Below are 20,491 nucleotides of genomic sequence, written 5' to 3' on the forward strand. Positions count from 1 at the left end.
AACCTCTCTGGTAGCCCACACAGTCTGCTTACCAGAGAGAAAAAAAAAAAACCCCAGCCATGGAAAACATCTAATAGTCTCACGTTTGTTTCAAGCCACTTCCATTTCCTTTGGCCAAACCTCGGTTGTAGCATTACTGTCTTCCCATATCATATCCTCACTCAGCTCTGAGGAAAAGATTCCTGAAGAAAAGTTTCCTTCACCTTACTCATCTCTCATTTCCCAGTCAGGGCTGCCTGCCTGGTCTGGGGTAAGCTCAGTCCCATTCTGAGATTCCTGTCTCTCCTCCTGTCCTGCCCTCCTCTGCTCTCTGCTGAGCCTCGCTTTAAGCTGAGGAAAAAAACACACCCCCTTGGCTTCAGTGGGGGGAAGGGCCTTCCTTCCTCAGCCTGGGATGCTTCTCTGAGGGAAAACTGGATAATAGTAGGGCAGAAATTTCCTGCTTTACTTTGGCACTGCCATAGGTAAGGCAAAGCTTTCCTGTTCTGTCTCAGTCTCATCTTCACTGCACAAAGGGTAGTCAGCTAAATTACTGTCATGGGCTCTGACCTGGTCTGCCCTTCTGCACCGGAGTTTGTATGTTTTCCTATATTTTCCTGTGCTAAACCTCAGGTCTGCAGTAGGTTTGTCACATTTGTATCCTGGTAGCACAGTGTACCAGACGTTTTCCTCGTTCCACCATGTTTCCATGATGCCAATGATGTCAAGGTTATCTTTTTGTGCCATAGCTTCCAATTCCCCCATCTTATTCCTTAAGCTCCTTGCGTTCGTGTACATACACTTGAGTTTGCGGCCTGTTACTTTCTTGCATTTCCTTCCCTCTTGTGTCCTTTTCGATCCGTCAGGATTTCTATTTTGCCTATGGTCCGGTGAGTCTTCCCCGCAATCTTCTTACATTTTATCCTCTTGGTATACCGTTTCCCGAACCATCAACTCTTGGTCGACTGTCATCTTTCCCCTTCTTCCTAGTTTAAAAACTTCTCAATTTCTTGTTTGATGTTGCTTGAAAGTAGCCTCTTTCTGTCTCCGCTGAGGTGGAGTCTATCCTTCCTGTATAGCTTGCTCTTCCCCCAGAACGTCATCTAGTTGCGCACAAAATGGAATCCTTTTTCCTCATACCAGCGCCTCATCCATGCGGTGACTGTTTGCAGCTCCATCTGCCTCTTCCCATCAGCCCTGGGTGCCAGCAGGATCTCCGAGAACGCTACCCTCGGCGTTCTGGTTTTCAGCTTCCTTCCTAGCATCTAAAACTGGACCTTCAGTGTTTCCCTGCTATAGTTCCTGTTACTCATGTTGTTTGTCCCCATGTGGATCATCATCGCCATATCTTCCCCTTCCGCGCTGTCGATGATCCTGTCAATGCGGCTCACTATATCAGGTTTATTTAAAAATTTGATATACCGCCTTATCAATATTCAAAGTGGTTTTACATAATATAAAAACAAAAAATAAAAAAGGCATGAATTAAAGATAAATTACAATTAATATTACAAACAATCAAACGCACAGACAAACATTAACATACCGATACAAAATGGAGAAGGGTAGAAATACATTTGTATAATGAGAACGAGAGGAAGAAGGATCAAAACAAACCTTGGCTCCTGGTAGGCAGGTCACCAGCCGATCCTTTCTTCCTCTCGCTATGTGGCTGTCGACTTGTCTGATGGAGTCCCCACGACGATTGCTGTCCTCTCTATTAGAGAATGACACGGTGGCGGTTTACCCGCAGCCACCGCATTTTAGCCGCGGGTCACCGCCGAAAACGGGGAAGAAAACTAGCAGTCGCTGCGGCGATAGGGACAAGGCCATTCACCGCCCGCGGGGCGGTGAATGGGTCTTGTCCCCCCAGTGAGGCATGAAGGATCGCGCGGTCCCCGCAGCTCACACCCGCCTGCCCAATCGATTCTAGTGTTTAGCCAGCTCTCTCTCTTCTCCTCACCTTAGTTTGTAGATTTTCTTTTTCGGCGACCCGCACGCTATCAGAGAGCCACGCACCCGCTGCTGCTCAGTTTCGATCTTCTGCTCTGACGCAACCGGAAACAGGAAGTTGCAGCAGAGCAGAAGATTGAACACTGAGCAGCCGCGCATGTGCGGCTTTTTGGGAAAGCGTGCAGGTCGCTGAAAAAGAAAGCCTGCAAATTAAGGTGAGGAGAAGGGAGAGAGCTGGCTAAACACTAGGATCGATTGGGCAGGTGGGTGGGGGCTGCGAGGACCGTGCGATCGCTAGTGTTCCCGGCTCAGACTGTAAGGAGGGAGTGAAAGGGAAAAGGATTCTGGGCCAAGGTGATGAAAACGGAAAGAAAAACCCACAGCAGGAAAGAAAGGGAAGGACAGGCAGGTGAGCCAGATGCTAGAAGCAGGGGGGGGGGGGAAGAAAGAGGGAAAAAAGCTAGATGGGGTTGAAAAGAAGAGACACACTGGTATGGAAGAGGAAGATAGGGGAAATCTGGACACAGGAAGGTAACAGAAAGAGGGGAAATTATGTGCATGGGGCATAGGGACAGAGACAAAAAGGGGACATGCCATGGGGATGGAATATGGACACAGGGGGGGGCAATGGCAGATACATAGGGGAGATATTAGAAAAGTATATAAAATCGTACCCGTTTGAGGCTTTTATGTATGCAGCGGTGACGGTGACGGGGCGGTGAATGGGGTTGCAGTGGCGGTGACGGGGCAGTGAATGGGGTGGCAGTGGCGGTGACGAGGCAGTGAAGGGAATGGCGGTGACGGGGCGGTGCAGAGGATGGTGAGACGGGGACGGGGCGGTGACGGGGACCAATTTTTTCACCGTGTCATTCTCTACTCTCTATCTTCTCCTGTTTCTCTAGTTGCAGGACCGTGTCCCCGGTGTATGTCCATCTCTCCAGCTGTAGGTCCGTGTCCTCTGTGCACTTCTATCTTCCCTCATCCTTGCGTTGGTTTGTACCGGACTCGTCTTCCTGTGGGTTCCCTCTGCTGTTTCCAGGTCTCGTTGCTGTGTCACCTATTCCTTCCTTGTGGTTGTCCTTCAGGTTGTCCTCACTCACTGTAGATGTATTTTGGCAATTCCACTGTTGTTGATTTTCCACAGCCTTGCTGTTAGCCTCCTCAATGAACTTCTCTAACTCCCTGACTTCTTCCTCAATGGTTTCCTCTGTCATGAAGTTTTCTGCCTCTCTGTCCTCTTCCTCCATTGCTCGAAGTGCTTCTAGTTCCAGTATTCTGCCATCCAGGAGTCTGACTTGCTTCTTCAGGCCCTCCAGTTCCTCGCATCGAGTGCATACATAAGACCACCTCCCAGAGGAGAGGTAATCATACATATGGCAAACGGTGCAGAAAACTGGATAGCTCAACATCCTGCTTCTGTCTGCTGCTTCCATTGCTGTCCACTTGCAGGTCTGCCGTCTGAAATGGCTTCTCCCTGTTTCCATATATGCCTTCTCACACTTTATCTGAAGTGGCTTCTACTTGTGTAGGAATCTGTGTAGCGTCCTTGGTGTTACTATGAAGATCCTCTCCTGATTTTAAACCTGCTACCCTTGTTGATGTGTGTGTCTTCTGTGTCTGCTTTGATTGCCCTCCGCTACTACTTTGTTTATCTACTCCTTGTCTGTTTATCTACTCCTTGTCTGTCCTATTACTCTTGTGGTACTTGCCTGTGTAGGTGTCATTCCCTAGTATTTCTTTTTTGCAGTGCTTGTCCCTTCTTAATGCCCTTTGCAAAGGCGCTCGCGCCTTTAGTTATTAACTTCACAAATTTAGTGAGATAATGTACTACTTCTAGTAGAATGAAAAGGAAAGAGGGAAAAGGAAGAGAAAAGGAAGAGAAAGGGAGAGAGATTTTTAAAAGCATACTAACAAATGCACATCCTTATTATGTAGTAGTAATAGTAAGAAATGGAGTAGGCGTACTTGGTTGGCTTCCAACTGTCAAGCAGATGGAGTGAAATGTGCATGTCTATGCCTTTTGTTTATAATTAATCTTCAGGCTATTTTTGGCTGTTCCAGTATGTCCCTATAAATATCTACATCAGATTTTATTAGCATGGAATAAACCTAAATTCTGTTAATAGCCAAGCAGTACAGAAAATTTTATCACGATACATGCTGTACCTGTTTCCAGTTACACTACATATTTCAGAAAGAAAGAATAATATTAACAGGCTTGTACACAAAGGGAAGAATGCTGCTTCCAAACATGATTCTTTTCACTGTTAACATGAGAACACAGCCCTTTGCAACTATAAAGTCTGATTTCATTCAACAGGCCACATTAACAGCAGCAAACTATGGGCTCCTTTTACTAAGGTGCGCTAGCGTTTTTAGCGCACGCTAGACCCGCGCTATGCTTCTAGAACTAACGCCAGCTCAATGCGTGCGCTAAAAATGCTAGCGCATCTTAGTAAAAGAAGCCCTAAGTGCTTACATGCTAACCTTCACATATTAATGGGTAAATTAGTGCACGGCCTTATTGAGAATAATGGAAAATGGAGTCATTTTACTGTCACTCTAAAAATGACCAGTGCCTAAGAAAGTCCCATGCTAGGAATAGTACTGGATATTTTTTTATTATTATTATTGCAGCTTAGTAAAAGAAAACCTAATTAATAATCACAATTTTAAAAACTGTGATTAAAAAAAATGTTTATGTTTTTCTTTTCTTTCCATATCTTTATTCATTTTAAAAGCTAACATCAAGTGTCACACAGTATCAAACAATGTACAAATAAACAGCACTTAATTCCATCAACCAATATAATGATATAATAAAAACATATCCCTCTCCACCCACCCTTTCATATAGCAAAAAGACAATCAAGAATAATACAAATGATCAAACAAACAAAATTGTGATCAATTAATAAATTAAAGGCATATCCCCTCTCCCATCCCACCTAACCATCCTGGATAATCAATCTTTACAAAATTTTGTCAATGGCTCCCAAACCTCCTTGAATTTCTTATAATGTCCCAATTGTATTGCACTCATATGTTCAAATTTATAAGTTTGTCACAAGGATTCCCACCAAAAACTATAATTTAACCTATCCCAAGTTTTCCAATTTTTCAAAATAAGCTGTATGTTTACGTTTATTAAAATTTAATATGCTGCATCAATTGATGACAGATCCAAATGGGTTACAATAAATAAAAACATATAAAATGAAAAGGAACTCAATAAAATCAACAGGACAGATCTACCATAGTATTATATACACAGTATACTGTCAAAAAAATTCTGATTTTATTGTATTCCAGAGACAGAAAGTGTTACCAATATTGCTGAGTGTGAAAACATAAAAGTTATAGCTATAATACCAAGAAATCTGTTCCTTTAAGCAAAAATACTAGCAAAGTTTAACAGTGGCTTTAAGGGACCCTAGAATAGGCTTAAAATTTTTTTAAAAAAATTATTTTCTGATTAAGCACAGTCAAATTCATGGGAAAAACTTCAATTCACACAGTATTTTCAACTTTTGTTTTTCTGGACAACCCTACTGCTGTTATGGTATCCTCTCCTCTTCCTTCCCTGGTCCTCCCTCTCCCCCTCCCCTCCTCTCTCTCTTTTTCTTTCTTTGTCACACATCCCCTCTGTCGACAACGCATAGTTCACAACTCTTGCTAGCTTAGGGGTTCCTCTTGCTGGGTTCCACCTACTTCCTGCTTTTGCGAAGGCAGGACCCGGCAGAGAGGAAGACCTAGCACTGGCAGAGCTGCAACTTGTGCACAAAGGGGCAGACTGCCCCCACCCCCCACCCCCCTTGGTATGCCACTGGCCATACAAGGATTGCAAGTTAATCCTGCTGCCATTGTAACAGCAGCAGCAGCAATATGGAAAAATAGTACCTCCTAGGCTTTGTGTACTGGGTGGTCACTCACTTTTTCTAACCCTTCTGACAACTCATGGTTGGTACAGGCAGGAATTCCTAGCAGAATCAGATGTGGAAAGATTTCAATGGTGAAAAAAAAAATATTTTATGAGACTCTAAGCTTCATACTTAGCAATTGCTCTCTTATTAGACCAAGCTGGCAGCTATTTACAAAGAGTATAGTCAATCAAGCAGAATATCAAAAATACTATATCACCACCTAAAGATATTCCTTCAAAAAAATCACGTTATCAGAGATTATTAAGAGCAGGAACCTACCACGGAGAAAAGACCTCAGTGTTCCCCGAGAATAAACCCGGGAAACCCGGTCTTTTCTCCGTGGTAGATTCCTGCTTTTAATAATCCCGGGTTTATTCTCAGGGAACACTGAGGTCTTTTCTCCGTGGAAGCATAATACATATACAATATCTGGAAAAGTAATAATAAACTTCTAAGTATCCATAAAGGGCTAAATACATTGAGGAAAAAAAACATTGCAATAACAGTCATGAGAATTAGAGTCACAGTAAGAGGATAGAAGAGACCAGGTTTTTTTATTCGTTCTAGAGGTCCCCAACCTGTATGCCAGAACAATTTCATATTTATGGTGAAACAAAAGTGAATTCCACATTCAATATTTTTAATTACCATATTTTTCGAACCATAATACATACTTTTTCCACCCCCAAAAAGGGAGTGAAAAAGGGGGGAGGTTTTATGGACCGAATACACCGTGCCCCCCCCCCCTCCCCGGCACCTTTTTTAGTGGTAGTGGTCCAGTGCGGTCTCTTGATCGTCTAAGTACCATAAACAAAGCTGGTTTTAGATGTATCTAAAACCAGCTTAGGCCTTTCCCCTGCCTCTAAACGCATAGAGCGAAAAGAGGCGTTTTTAGAGGAGGGTAAAGGGCGGGAGGTAGGCCGACCTAGACATAGGCGTACAGCAGGTATAATCAAAAGTTTAGGCAGGTTGCCTAGTCAGCACTTATACGTTTTGACTTAAACCAAGTCAAAACAGTAATGTTCCGAAAAAGGGCCCGCTGAGCTGATGGCGGCTGGCGCAATCAGCTCAGAGGCCTGGCAACCTACTCACCCCCCCACCGCAACCATCGCAGCAGGAGCGATGCCTCATCTCCCCTGCCGCAATAGCGATACCACCAATTGCCGCCAAACGCAGCACTTGGGATCGCTAAAGTGGCAGGAGAGATGGGGCATCTCTCCTGCAGCGATCCACCCCTCCCCATGACATGATCCGGGCAGGAGAGTGTTCAACCCCTCCTGCCCAGCGACACCCCCCCTCGATAAGATCGGGCAAGAGGGAGCCCAACCCCTCCTGCCCAGGCAACCCCCCTACCTCCCACCCCCACTAAGATCCAGGCAGGAGGAATCCCAGGCCCTCCTGCCCCGATGCAGCCCCCCCGACCGCCCCCCTCGAACCCCCGATCAGCCCGCTGAACACCTCCCACCACCCACTGACCCACGAGACCCCCCCACCTTCCCCGCGATGCCCCCCCATACCTGTAATCAAGTTGGACGGATGGGTTCCAAGCCCGGCCGGCAGGCCCGCCATCCTCAGAATGGCGGGCCTTAGGGCCTGATTGGCCCAGGTGCCTCACACCCCGCCCACAGGTGAGGCCTGAGGAGCCTAGGCTAACCGGAATCAGCCCAGTAGCCTTAGGCCCCTCCTGTGGGGGGATTCTGTAACCGGCGTTGTTTTTGACAGACACCGGTTACAGAATCCAGCTTTTAGGAGAAGGACTGGCCCTCCTTCACCTAAAAGCCCTTGTTTTGGGCGTTTGGGACTTAGGCTTTTATTAGGTTGATTATATGGTGTAAGTTTAGAAGTAGTGGAGGTCTGGGCATTTAAACAGCTGAATGTAGAGGCAGGCCATTATCAGAAAAAAACTCCTTTTGGACGTTTTTTTTGATAATGGACATTTTCCTTGCTTCTACTTTCAACGTTTATGGCCTTAGGCCAAAAGGGGACATGAAATGGTGGTGTGAGAAATTGAAGGCATGCGTACGGAGGTAACAATATTTTATTGTGTTTTGGGGGTGTGAGCTGGGTAATACATGTTTGAGATAAATGTGTGTAGGGAATAACAAGAGCATAAGAACAAGTCATAGTGGGGCAAACTGATGGTCCCTCTAGTCCAGTATTCTGCCTCCAGCAGTGGCCAATGCAGGCCACAAGTACCCTGCAGAATTCCAAATAGTAACAAGATTCCATGCTACAAATCTCAGTGTCAGAAGTGGCTTTTCCCATTTCTGTCTCAATAGCAGACTATGGACTTTTCCTCCAGGAACTTGTACAAATCTTTTTTAAAACCCAAACATGCTAATTACTGTTCCCAAATCCTCGGGTAATGAGTTCCAAAGCTTAACTATTCACTGAGTGAAAAAAATATTTCCTCCCATTTTAAAAGCATTATCATGTAACTTCATTGACTTTCCCCCTAGTCTTAGTACTTTTTTTTAAAGAATAAACAATTGATTTGCATTTACTATTCTACACCACTCTGAATTTTATAGACCTCTATCATATCCACCCTTAACTATCTTGTTTCTAAGCCGAACAGTCCTAACCTCTTAAGCCTGTCATCTTATGAGAGGAGTTCCATCCCCTTGTCACTTTGGTCAGCCAACTTTGAACCTTTTCTAATTCTTCTACTAGGCTCATTTTTTTTTTTTTAAAAAGAGAAACATCCAAAAAGTGGCATAAAGGGGCAGATGGACATTTTTCTTACCAACTTCAAATTTGCTATTTTCAAAACACATTTTGTAGATGGATTTCTATGGTGATTGTCTGCAGTACGTCTAAATATGAAGGAGGCATGTTGGAGGCCTGGTTTGGGCAGATCTAGGGTGAGTTTATGATTTGGATGTTTTTCAGCAGTAATAGAGCATTTTAGAAAACATCTAGGGCAAAATTTGGATGTTTAGAGCTAGAACTGTTTTAACAATGAATAAGTGCCAAAAAGGCACCCAAACTGACTAGATGACCACTGGAGGCACACACCCAAAGATGTGCATACAACAGTACATATCTGCCTATATGACAGCTTCAGATATTATAGCTAGTTCTATTAGAGCAGCAATCTGGTTCCTGGAGTAGCCTAGTGGGTCGTGTAGTGAACTACAGAAATGAGGACTCAGGCCTATATCCCACTCTAACTACTACACTTATGGTGGAATATGTGAGCCTTCCATAATCCACCCACATCCCACTGTATAAGTGACACCTGCAGGCATAAGGGCTATTAGTGTGGTGTACAGTTGGTTAAGTTTTGGAGGACTCATCATACATTATAAGGGAAATGTATAGCTGGACTTTTTTCAGTGACGTTCACTGCAGTGCCTCCTAGGGTGCCCTATTGCTCTGTTCAGATGTCTGTATGGCCAGTCTGCTAAAAACACTGGCCCCTCCTACATCCCAATGGCTTCTTTTGTGCATTTTTCTTTTGGACATTTTTTTTTTTTTTTTAAATGATTCAAAAAGATAGATGCACTGAGGACAAGTATATAACTTCATTCAGTGTTCATTGCAAGAGCCGCAAGCCAATGGCAGCCCATAGAGACCTTTTATGCGGCTCGTGTTGCAGTTCAGGATTCCATCCAATGTTCCTTCTAAGCTGCTTCTCGGCTGCAATCGCTGATTACACGGGGGAGCTCTGCACATCCACCAATCAGAGAGACAGAACAGAAGCTTGATGGCCAATCAGGAGTACTTCTACAAGGAAGTGCTCCTGATTGGCCATCAAGCTTCAGCTCTTTCTCCCTGTAGTGAGCCTTGGCCGAGAACTTTCCCCTCAAGAATCCCATCAGCTCAAGCCTTCCAGGACTCACTGCGGCTGTGCAGAAGATACAGCACGGGAGAGACTGGGCGGCATAACTGCAGCTCCGGAGCTAGTAAACTGTCTCAGCACAGCAGGTACCTCCCACCATTAAAATATATAACTTTTTTGAAAAGATTCTGCTGGGGGGTGGGGTGGGGCCAGTCCGCCCCAGTTGCAGCGCATAAGGAGGTGTGGTGCTCGGATGACTCCTCCAAGGGCTGGTGTCAGAAACGTCTTCCGGTAGCATCAGCGTTCAAACTTTGATGCCCTTGTAGGCTTTGAGCCTTTCTCTTTGCTGAGTCCCACCTAGTTCTTGTTTCTGCAAAGACAGGACCCAGCAGAGAGGAAGGCCTGAAACCAACAAGAGCTACAAGTTGTGGATGCTGCACTGCCAACTGGGGAAGGTGACAAAGACAGGGAGTGAGCAATTGACATATGCGCAGAGCTCTAACAGCAATGTCAGGGGAAGCAGTCTCCTTCACTGCTGTTAGGTCACCATGACCACCCTATGGCAGCAAAAATGGAAGGAGGGATGCCCACCCCCACCTGCCACCGGAGGTCCCCTGCCATTCCCTGCCACCCCCAGTTTCTCTTGTGTTGTACTGCATGCACTGCCTGGCATCTTAGGGTTATGTTTGTGTATAGTAGGACTTTTAGTTTGTGGTCCTGAATAGGGTTTATCAGTGTTCTGCATGTGTAATCAAGGCCAGTTGTTCTGGTAAGAATGAATGTCATGGCCCAAAGTAGGAACATATTTCTCAGCTCTCTTTCACCCCTTTTGAACCCAAAACATCCTTCAGTTAAAAATTAGCAAAGACTTCATTAATTTGCTCAGCTTGTGTATCATTGCCATTTTTAATTGATAGCATTTGCTTCAGCAACACACATTTGGTCAGTGATAAATTTTGCACAAGTGCTGAAAATCTGGTATACAGGTCATGAGAGGAACATTGGTCCTGATCCAGTGTTTGGGAACCACTTCTCTACACTAAGCTTAGAAATCATATCCTCTGCTATCTCTTTATCTGTTCTTGCTCTATTCCTTACCTTCTGCTTCACGTGGACTCCAGTGCCCCGATGGGCCACACGGCATTGGCGATGAGGCATTGATGGCATACTGTATCAGGACCCTTGATTCCAAACACAGGTCACATGCTGATCCCACTTCTCTAGGAACCCAGGAAAACAAAAAACAATACACCAACTTAGTAATGGCTGAACAGGTTTTGAACCCAGATATGGTAATAAAAAAGTTAAAAGAGAAAAAGTTTCTGATGATCCCTCCTCTGATTTTAAAATAAATAAATAAATAATCTCTGGAGCTAGATATTCTCTTTCTTCCACCATCCAAAAAAGTATTCCCATATTTGGGGACACTCTCTCTCTCCAATTAAGGGACCCTTTTACTAAAATGCACAAAAATTTGCAGTTAGCACTGAGACAAGTTTGTTGAAGTGGGCAAAGGTGACATACAGTATAAGGGAACCTAAGAAAGTGTCATCCTACTAGATCTTTTGAAGACATTTGTAGCCCACTTTTGCTGTGGCAAATAGAAAGTTCTGTGCTTCCTGTTGTGACTTTGTTAATTTTAACTTGATGAGTAGGATGTTTCCAAATGATTTAAAGGTTGCCACTAACTGCTTTTTTTACAAAGCCGCGCTAACAGCCCCGAAGCCCATAGAGATTTAAAAGGCTTCGGGGCTGTTGCTGCGCGGCAGCCACTAGCGCGGCTTTGTAAAAGAGGCTGTATGTATCCTGTTTTTTAAAAAATCCTGTTTTAGTGAATGATATTCTCTCTAATTATCACTCAGTTGCAAGTTTGACATTATTGGAAAAATATGTGGAGAAATCAATCTATTTGCAATTGGATGATTATGTGACCAAAATCTCAGAACAGTTTCCGCAAGGGGCACAGTACTGAGAATGTTTTGGCTGATATACTGGATGAAGTTTAGACCAACATACTAGTTACCTGATTGTTGCTGAAGCAGTTAAGAGTACGACCTGGTGGGGCCTATACTGAGATGGTTTGACAACTGATCTAGGCTACCGTTGTGGCATTGTCCAAGAAGTCTTGAACTGCATTGTTTTGGAGCATGCTCTCGAAGTGTAGTAGAGCCAGCCAGATCGCATGAAGCTCTAGGCGATTCAACCACTTTCTCTCGGAAGGGGACCAATGTCCCTGGATCGAACTGTCCGTGCAAAGCGCCCCCCAGCCGTAAAGACTGTGTCAGTCATCAAGATCACCCAGATGGAGATCCAGAGGGGAGCTCCTCTGGATAGAGAGAGAGGATTCAACCACCAGGCTTGACTGCGCTGAGCCTCCATTATCCAGATCCATCTGCGGACTCCAATGGGAGATAAGCACATCCTGTACTGGGTGCAAGTGAGTCCTCTCCCAGGGAACTACATATATAGTCATGACCATCAAACCCAGAACCTGCAGGTATTGCCAGGCTGTCAGGGCTTGAGTGTCCAGAAAGGTATGTATCAACTAGTGAAGTTTCTCCTGGTGTGACTTCAGAAGAAAGCAGACAGACAAACAGAAGAACACCTCGCCTTGGGATATAGGCAAGGGAGGTGTCTCTTCAACCAATGATCGGGTCTTTATTCAAAAACAAATTAGTCCCAACAATGATCCCTGTTTTGGCGTGTAGGTGACGCCTTCCTCAAGGGACACTTGACTAATTTCAGAGTTCAAAACCCACTTAGTATGTGAACGGCAGCAATCTTCAGCACTGTGAATTGAAAGTGTGACTTGGGAAGAAACGCCTTGTTCATTCCCATGGTAAAACAGACCCCCAGGTATTCCAGGTCTTACATTGGAATGAGCTGACATCCGAAAGTTGACCACCTAGTCTACTCTCTGTAGGAACATGATGACCTGGTAAACTGCTTGACATCCTTTGGACTCCAACTGAGACCTGATTGGCTCGGATCTTGAGGTTCTGTAGGTGGGCTGCCACAACCACCATCACCCTGGGAAAGGTCCGAGACATTGTCACCAGCCGAAAGGACAAGGCTGCAAACTGGAAGTGCTGCTGCAAGACTTGGAACCGCAAGTATCTTCTGTGCTCTGGAAAAATGGGAATATGAAGGTAGGCCATCAAATACAGAGAGACCAGACATTACCCAGGCACTACAAGGTGATCACTGACCTCACTGTTTTCATTCTGAATTGAGGAATCTTGAGGGCCGCATTGACTCCTTTGAGATCCAGAATTGGTCTCCAGTCTTTGAAACCTTTCTTTGGCAAGATGAAGTATATTGAGTATCTGCTGGAGCCTGAGTCGGACTCTGGAACAGGCTCTATGGCCGCTATATCCAACAATCACTGGACAGTGGCTCTGACTTTGGCCACTTTGTCTGGTCTCTCTGCTGGAGAGCCCAGAAAAATTTCTGGAAGAGGCCGATAAAACGCGAGCTTGTACCTGTGTCGCATAATTTCCAGCACCCAGTGATCTCCTCCCAGAATGCTGAGAGTCTCCCTACAATCTGCAGAGGATCATCTGAGGGCCTGACATCATAACTGCTTCTTTAGGGCAGAAGTAGAGTGGGCTTCTGAAGACTGTGGTTGCCTAGCTCCACCAAACCGTTGTTTAGTGCTCTGATAAAATCTCTAACCTGAGGGACCGCCGGAGAACTGACAATATTGCCTGCAAGGACGAAAACTAGAATGGCCCATTCCACTAGAAGACCAAGACCTACTGTCCGGCAAGGACTTAGGTTAATGGTCTTGCATACAAGCCATATGATCATCCAGACCCTTACCAAACAACAATTGCTCCTTAAAGGGCAGTTTACTCAGGGTTGCTTTGGATGAAAAATCACCGGACCACTGTCTGATCCACAATATCCAGCACGCGGAGACAGAGTAAACCAACAACTTACTCACCACTTTGAATAAGTCATACATGGCATCAGCTACATAGTCCACTCCAGAAATGAAAAATAGAAGATCCTTAAGCACGATAGTGTCAGGATCATGATGCAGCTTGGAGTGACAGGCTCTAGCAACAAAGGATGCCGTTGCAGCTATTCTCAAACCCAAGACTGCAGAATCAAAAGTCTTTTCAGCGTCCTTCAATACCATATCACCTTCACTGGGGAAAGAAGTGCAATTTGTGACCTGCGCCACCAAGGAGTCTACCTTTGGAGGAAAAAAAATGCTGATTAAAGGTTTCTGGCATTTGATATAGCTTGGACATAGCCTTGGCCACTCTCAGAGGATCCTCCGGTATTTCCTAGTGATCTGTGAGCATCGGTGCAATGTCTAGATGATCAGGAAAAGAGGACGACTGCTGCTTCATGCTGCTCATAAGAGAGCACTGCGCTGTCGAGGATTGGCTAGCCTCCAATTTCAATTCTTGAAGGGATTTTGAAATAATTCCTATCAAAGCAGAAGGTTTGAATAGTCTCTGCACAGTGGGGTCCTCCCCATGATCTAGAGTATTTCCCAGATCTGGGTCCTGGAGATCTGTGACTGCAGACAAATCCCCCACTGTGGAAGTGCTTGTCTGAGAAAGCAAAGGCATGAGGACATCATCTGGATCATTTGAGTCCACTGGTGGATTGTCCCCCCAACTGCGCATGCCCTGCTTCTGGGTCCTGCATCTCTAGAAGAAGGGGTTCCTGACACTAACAGAGAAGCCATGGTAGGCGGATTTTTATTGGCTAGATAATCCTGAAACAGCATATTAATAAATTCCAGGGATAACCTTGATCCTGAGGGGCAGCCATCTCCTTTGAACCCTTCTTGGAGATTTTGCAGGCTTTAGACACAGAATTGTGGCTGTGTTTCAGCAGGGATGCACTTGCGCTGTCCCCAGGCTCAATTTTGAACTTTTTGGATGGTCCTTGGGTAGACTGAGCATTAGAAACTGGCAAAAGGGCAAGGGGGGAGGGCTTAAGGCTGATGCTACCTCTCTTCCTCATGCCACCTCCCCTCCTCAGAATGCAGAACACGGATGCTCGCCTGACAGCCATCCGCCACAAATGGGGCATGAATCAGAGGTATCCTGCCCTGACGATTCCATCTGACCTGTTATCTTGGAAAAACAAAATGTTTTGAGGCAGATAAAAGCTTTTAATTCAAATTGAGAAAATCCAAGATGGCCAACCCAAGAGCAATTTTGATAATAAAATAGCTCAGGAATGTCAAATTGATTAATAAAACACAGAGATTTTAGGATAGTTGGGTTGAGGGAGGGACCTAAGGCTAACTCCCAAACCTCTTAAAACCCAAATCTGGAGACCCCCCCCCTAAAATTGAACTTGCAGACTGTCAGCCTGTTACTCACTGTGCAATGCTGTATGCTAGGAACTGCAAGATGGAAGCTGAAACTGCTTACAGGGAGATCATCTGCTTCAAGAAGCCTTGTAATCTGAATTGCCAGTCTTCTGACTGGCTCTCAGGCCCAACGCTTAGGCCAAAGACCTCTACCTCACCTGAAACGCCACGCAAGTGATGGAGTGGAGGAATGCAGTCAGCCTTGATCCTGGACACAATGCCATGGAGCCATGCAGCCTACACGCCAACCCATTAGTGGATGAACATGAGGTGAGCAACACTCCTAAGGGAATGGTCATGAGTCCCGATCTGTGAATGCAGGCTGTCCAGGTGGATGACCTGCAAAGCAGTCAACCTCCTAGAAACAGACTTTGCCAGTAAAGTCTTAGATCTCTCATAGCTAGACCTGTCCCCGCAGGGAACTTCTGCAGCACGAAAACTTGAATTCACGAAAATACTGAAGTTACAGAAAATATAAACACGAGCAGAAAAACTAGCTCCTACTGTCTCGCTTGTAGGAAGACAACTGAAAGTCATAGGGCAGACCTGAGGTAAGAGGGGAGGATCAAAATATGTAAATAAAGCTTCCTACAAGATATCTTGCGAGATGAGATTGACTACACACTTGTTCAGAAATAGAGTGGAATTGTACAAGAATGTTGTTTGATGAGGATTTGCAATTTCCTGAAGCAGTGGTTCCCAACCCTGTCCTGGCGGACCACCAGGCCAATTGGCTATTATATGCAAATTTGCATATAATAGAAGCGATAGGCATGCAAAACTTCCCCATGCATATTCATTAGGGCTAGCCTGAAAACCCAATTGGCCTGGTGGTCCTCCAGGACAGGGTTGGGAACCACTGTCCTGAAGTTGCGATGGTATCTAGACATATAGTGAAGGTCTCTCATAAAATTTAAAAATTTAGGAGTATTATTGGACTGTGGATTAACTTTTAAATCAGTTATAGTGTGTAATTAGGAATTCTTATTTCAAGTTGAGGTTGCTGAGCAAACTTTGGCCTATTCAACAAAAGAAGCACAATCAGCATGAAGAAAGGGGCCAAAAGAGACTTTTATTATGATGCCCCAACACGGCCCATGTTTTGGCCCAAAGTCTATGCAAGGGATCTATAGGATTATATGTTCCTCCTAACGTTGGACATATCAAGGACAGCAAAGTCTCAAAAATTAAATATCCGCTCACAATCGAGTGTCTGCTTGCAAGAAATAGCCATGAAGTGTAGCATGTATATGCTTATTTCTTGCAAAAAGACACTCAATTGTAAGTGGATATTTATTTTTTTGAGTCTTTGCTGTCCTTGATAAGTCCAACGTTAGGAGGAACATATAATCCTATAGATCCCTTGCATAGACTTTGGGCCAAAACATGGACTGTGTCGGGTCATCATAATAAAATTCTCTTTTGTCTCCATTCTTCATGGTGTTTGTCCTTTTGTTGGATACTTTACAGCAGGGCTGCCCAAGTCCAGCCCTCGAGATCTACTGGCAGGCCAGGTTTTCAGGATATCCAGAATGAATATGCATGAGAGAGAGATTTGCATACCAAGAAGGCAGTGCAGGCCAGTCTCTCTCATGCATATTCATTGGGGATATCCTGAAATCCTGGCCTGCCAGTAGATCTCAAGGACCGGACATGGGCAGCCCTGCTTTACAGTATTTCACTTTTGCTGTGCCTTTATTGTTTGCTGTTCTAAACTATGGCCTAGGTTATCTAAATTTGATGTTCAAAAAGCATTGCAGTCGATGATTTTGGGGAGTTGGATTATTGTAATATAATGTACTTGGATTTGCCAACCTCCAGTATACATTCATTGCATGTTTTGCAAAATTCAGCCTCACGTTTGCTGTATGGATTATACAGGGATAATCATGTTTTTTGATGTTTGCAGGAATTGAGTTAGTTACCAGTAAATTTTTTTTTGCATTAAATATAAATCATTGTTGTTGATGTATTCAGCTTTTCACCAGATGTCATCAGAATATGTCTGTAATAACATTCATTCTTATGTTCCCTCACGTATTTTGCATTCAGCAAATGCTTGCCAACTTGTTGTTCCTTCATACAAATTTGGACTATACAAAGAAGCAGATTGACCCAACTGAATGGAACAAATTTCCCTTGGACATCCAGAAATTAGATAATTTGAGACTGTTTAAAACTCATCTGCGTTTACACTTATTGCACACAGCAATTGACTAGTTATAAGGAATTTCTTTTTGTTAATTGCATTGCTAGATTGCTCGTGGCTATGTATGTATATTTATTGTTTGTTTGATTTTATTATGTATGTTTTGTTGTTATTTGCTTTAGATAAAGGTAGGCTATACATATTTATATTTAATAAAATAATAAATACATTTTTACCAAATTTTTACGGAACATCTTTTGCGGGCATTCCCACTGTTTTTATTGCAGGTCATGGATTAATGTTCTCATTAGCATGCGGTACCTGCTGAGAGTTAATATAGGACTGTTTACCACCTCTTATTTAGGAGGCAAAAAGTAGGCCAATTTTACCTTTTCCTTAGCTGGTTAGTGCATGGTACGTGCAATACGCTAGCTGGCTAATGAAATGCCAGGGCTCTGATGTGGAAAAAAAAATCTGAAAAATGCAGGAACATGCAATTGAATGTGTGGAAGCCAGCAAAATAATGCAAAACTCCTTATCGCATCTGTGTGGTAGCCTGTTTCTATATGTTTAAACCTTATTGCCTTTTAGTAAAAGGGCCCCTAAATATATAAAAAAAATAGTCCTCATAGCCCTAAGCCCCCCTCACTCTACTTGCTGTTCAACACATATGGAGAGTAATCCTCAACTGCATGAATTACATTTTTTTTGCATCCCAGTGCTGGGATTTTTATTTTTTTTAATTTAAAGTGGAGAAAATCCCTAGCTCTGATAAATATTTTTGAAGTCATAAAGTAGGTGCATTGGGGATATTTTGACATTAGGAAAGGAGAGGAAATGTTGGTTTGGTGAGTAAATATTTTTTCCTCACAGAATTTACCCAGATAAACTTGAAAAGCCTAATTCTAGTTGATGAGATTTCAGACGGCTAAACTTCTCCTGAAAATCCAGCTTGCCACGTACAATTCGATTTTGCTGGCCATATTTTGGCCATCTAAATTAGATGCTAAAGCATTTTTGATTGTTCACTTCATAACTCCTGCAGATCAAATAAAGCTATGATTGTGCCTGAAGGTTTCAGGGTAGAGAATGTGTGAAAAGGCACTAACGAGAACCAAGGGAGATGATATGGTGCAAATGGAGATAATATAGCAGAAGAAAAAAAAAATAATGCCTTTGTGTAGGTCACTGGTGAAACCTCAGCTATAATAGTGCTCATTAAGGACTCCTTTTATTAAGGGGTTGATTCTGTAAGCGACGCCTGATGTGGCAGGCATCTAGAAAAGTAGCGCCTGCTACGTGTCAATCATGGAAAAATACCGCTTACAGAATCGCAACTAGCAAGGATCCTAGGTGCCCTAAATGAATGCCAGGGCTATATTTCCGGCAGGTAGGGTCCTTGTAGAATTGTGAGCAGTGACGCCAAAGTCCAGCGCTACTCCTAAACATACACACTTCTGGACTTTGCCGTTACAAAGTGCCGCTAGGCACCAGACCCGAAGGGCATATAATTTTTTTAATCTGTTTTGAATTGGTTTTTAATGGCACGATCAATTATCACACCACTTAAAACCAATTAAAACACTTAAGTTAGGCACCAGCAGGCATGATCTAGATGCCTACTGGTGCCTAACTTTCAGTGGCTTTTTTGAGAATCTGGCTTAAATGCTAAGAAGCGCAGATAACAGGGGAAACAAAATCCACAAAAGTACAAAGTAGCAAAACTGGGTGGAATTGTCCAATCAGAAAGGTGCACAAATAAGTGTCTTTCAACTCATCTGATTGATCTTTATTCATCCAAAGTAACTAGACCCGACATGTACATGTTTCGGCCCTAAGGCCTGCGTCAGGAATCTTGAAGATCTTTGGGTATATGAACAAAAATGTGAACCACTTGTAATGCCGTATGTATCAGAACGCCGTAGTGCCGCGGTTTTGCAGTAAATGAAGCAAAACCGCGGCACTACGGCGTTCTGATATATACGGCATTACAAGTGGTTCACATTTTTGTTCATATACCCAAAGATCTTCAAGACTCCTGACGCAGGCCTTAGGGCCGAAACATGTACATGTCGGGTCGAGTTACTTTGGATGAATAAAGATCAATCAGATGAGTTGAAAGACACTTTTATTTGTGCACCTTTCTGATTGGACAATTCTACCCAGTTTTGCTACATTAAATGCTAAGAAGTCCATAACAAAATGGACTTCTTAGCATTTACGTTGGATTTTTAGCATGGGTCAGCGAGGTAAATGCTCTGATGTGCATAAGAATTCTATGTGTCAAAGCATTTACCTTGCCAGCCTATGCTAAACACCTCTAGTGCCGTTTAGTAAAAGGGGCCCTTAGAGCGTGCAAAATCATTAGCACTCCTTAGTAAAAGAAGCCCTAAGTGTTAGTATTTGAAATTGTAAGACTTTTGAATATCCATTGGTAAGATAGATCTAGATTCAACTGCACCCTTCTTTACAACATTTTGATTATTTTTTTATTTTTTAAATTAGCTCTGGTCAGTGTAAGCTAGATTCTATAAATGGTACCCAAAGATATATGCTGAAATGATGTACACTAAGCTATTATTCTGTTCAGGGCATTCTGTATGAAGCAATTTTTTATAAAATACTAACTTAGCATGCATATTGCACCTAACTTTGGTGTGGGCATATATACCTGTCAAAGGCTGGTGTACCCAACTGAATGCAATTTCTGGGAATGCCCTTGACCTGCCTATGCCCTTCCCATGGCCATGTCCCTTTCGGAGCTGCACAGTATGAAATTTAGGCAGGCATGTTATAGAATAGGGTATAGGGCAGAACCATACACAACTCCTAACTACTGCCAAGTGCTTCTTAACAATTTATTGTGATCATCTAATTAGCTAATTAGTTTGCATGCAGTTATAAAATAGGTTCCATGTTGAAAAATTACCATATTTTTCACTCCATAAGACACACCTCACCATAAGATGCACCCAAGATTTAGAGGAGGAAAACAAGAAAAAAAAAACATTCTGAACCAAATTGTGCACACAGCCTCCCTCACTCCCTGCCAGGCTCTGTACCCTGTCCCCCCTCCCTGTCAGACTCTGCACCCTGTCCCCCCTCCCTGCCAGGCTTTGCACCCTGTCCACCCTTCTCTGACCTGTAACCTACCACCCCTCTCACCTCTGGTGGTCTAGTGGTAGGCTGGAACAGGAGAGATCCATCCCAGACGACTAACAATTTTTACCTCCTCACCCCCCCCAGGTACTACTTTTTAAAACACGGCACGCCCACCAATCCTTCCTTTTAAAACACCCCCTGCCCCGCAGTACCTTTTTAAGTGCCCCTTAAGCCTGTTGGTCCAGCGATGTATGGGCCAG

At 43.9% G+C, this 20,491-nt stretch overlaps 1 protein-coding gene across 3 annotated transcripts in view; it reads right to left on the reverse strand.

Moving 5' to 3' along the window:
* PAPPA (pappalysin 1) overlaps positions 1–20,491 on the reverse strand; it is a 644,537-nt gene that overhangs the window by 403,495 nt on the left and 220,551 nt on the right. For all 3 annotated transcript variants that reach the window (XM_033961720.1, XM_033961721.1, XM_033961722.1), the window contains exon 6: positions 10,738–10,859. In XM_033961720.1, coding sequence (XP_033817611.1) covers positions 10,738–10,859 — 122 coding nt within the window. The remainder of the gene's footprint in view (positions 1–10,737; positions 10,860–20,491) is intronic.

Source organism: Geotrypetes seraphini, chromosome 10 (assembly GCF_902459505.1).
Source record: "Geotrypetes seraphini chromosome 10, aGeoSer1.1, whole genome shotgun sequence".
NCBI lineage: Eukaryota > Metazoa > Chordata > Amphibia > Gymnophiona > Dermophiidae > Geotrypetes > Geotrypetes seraphini.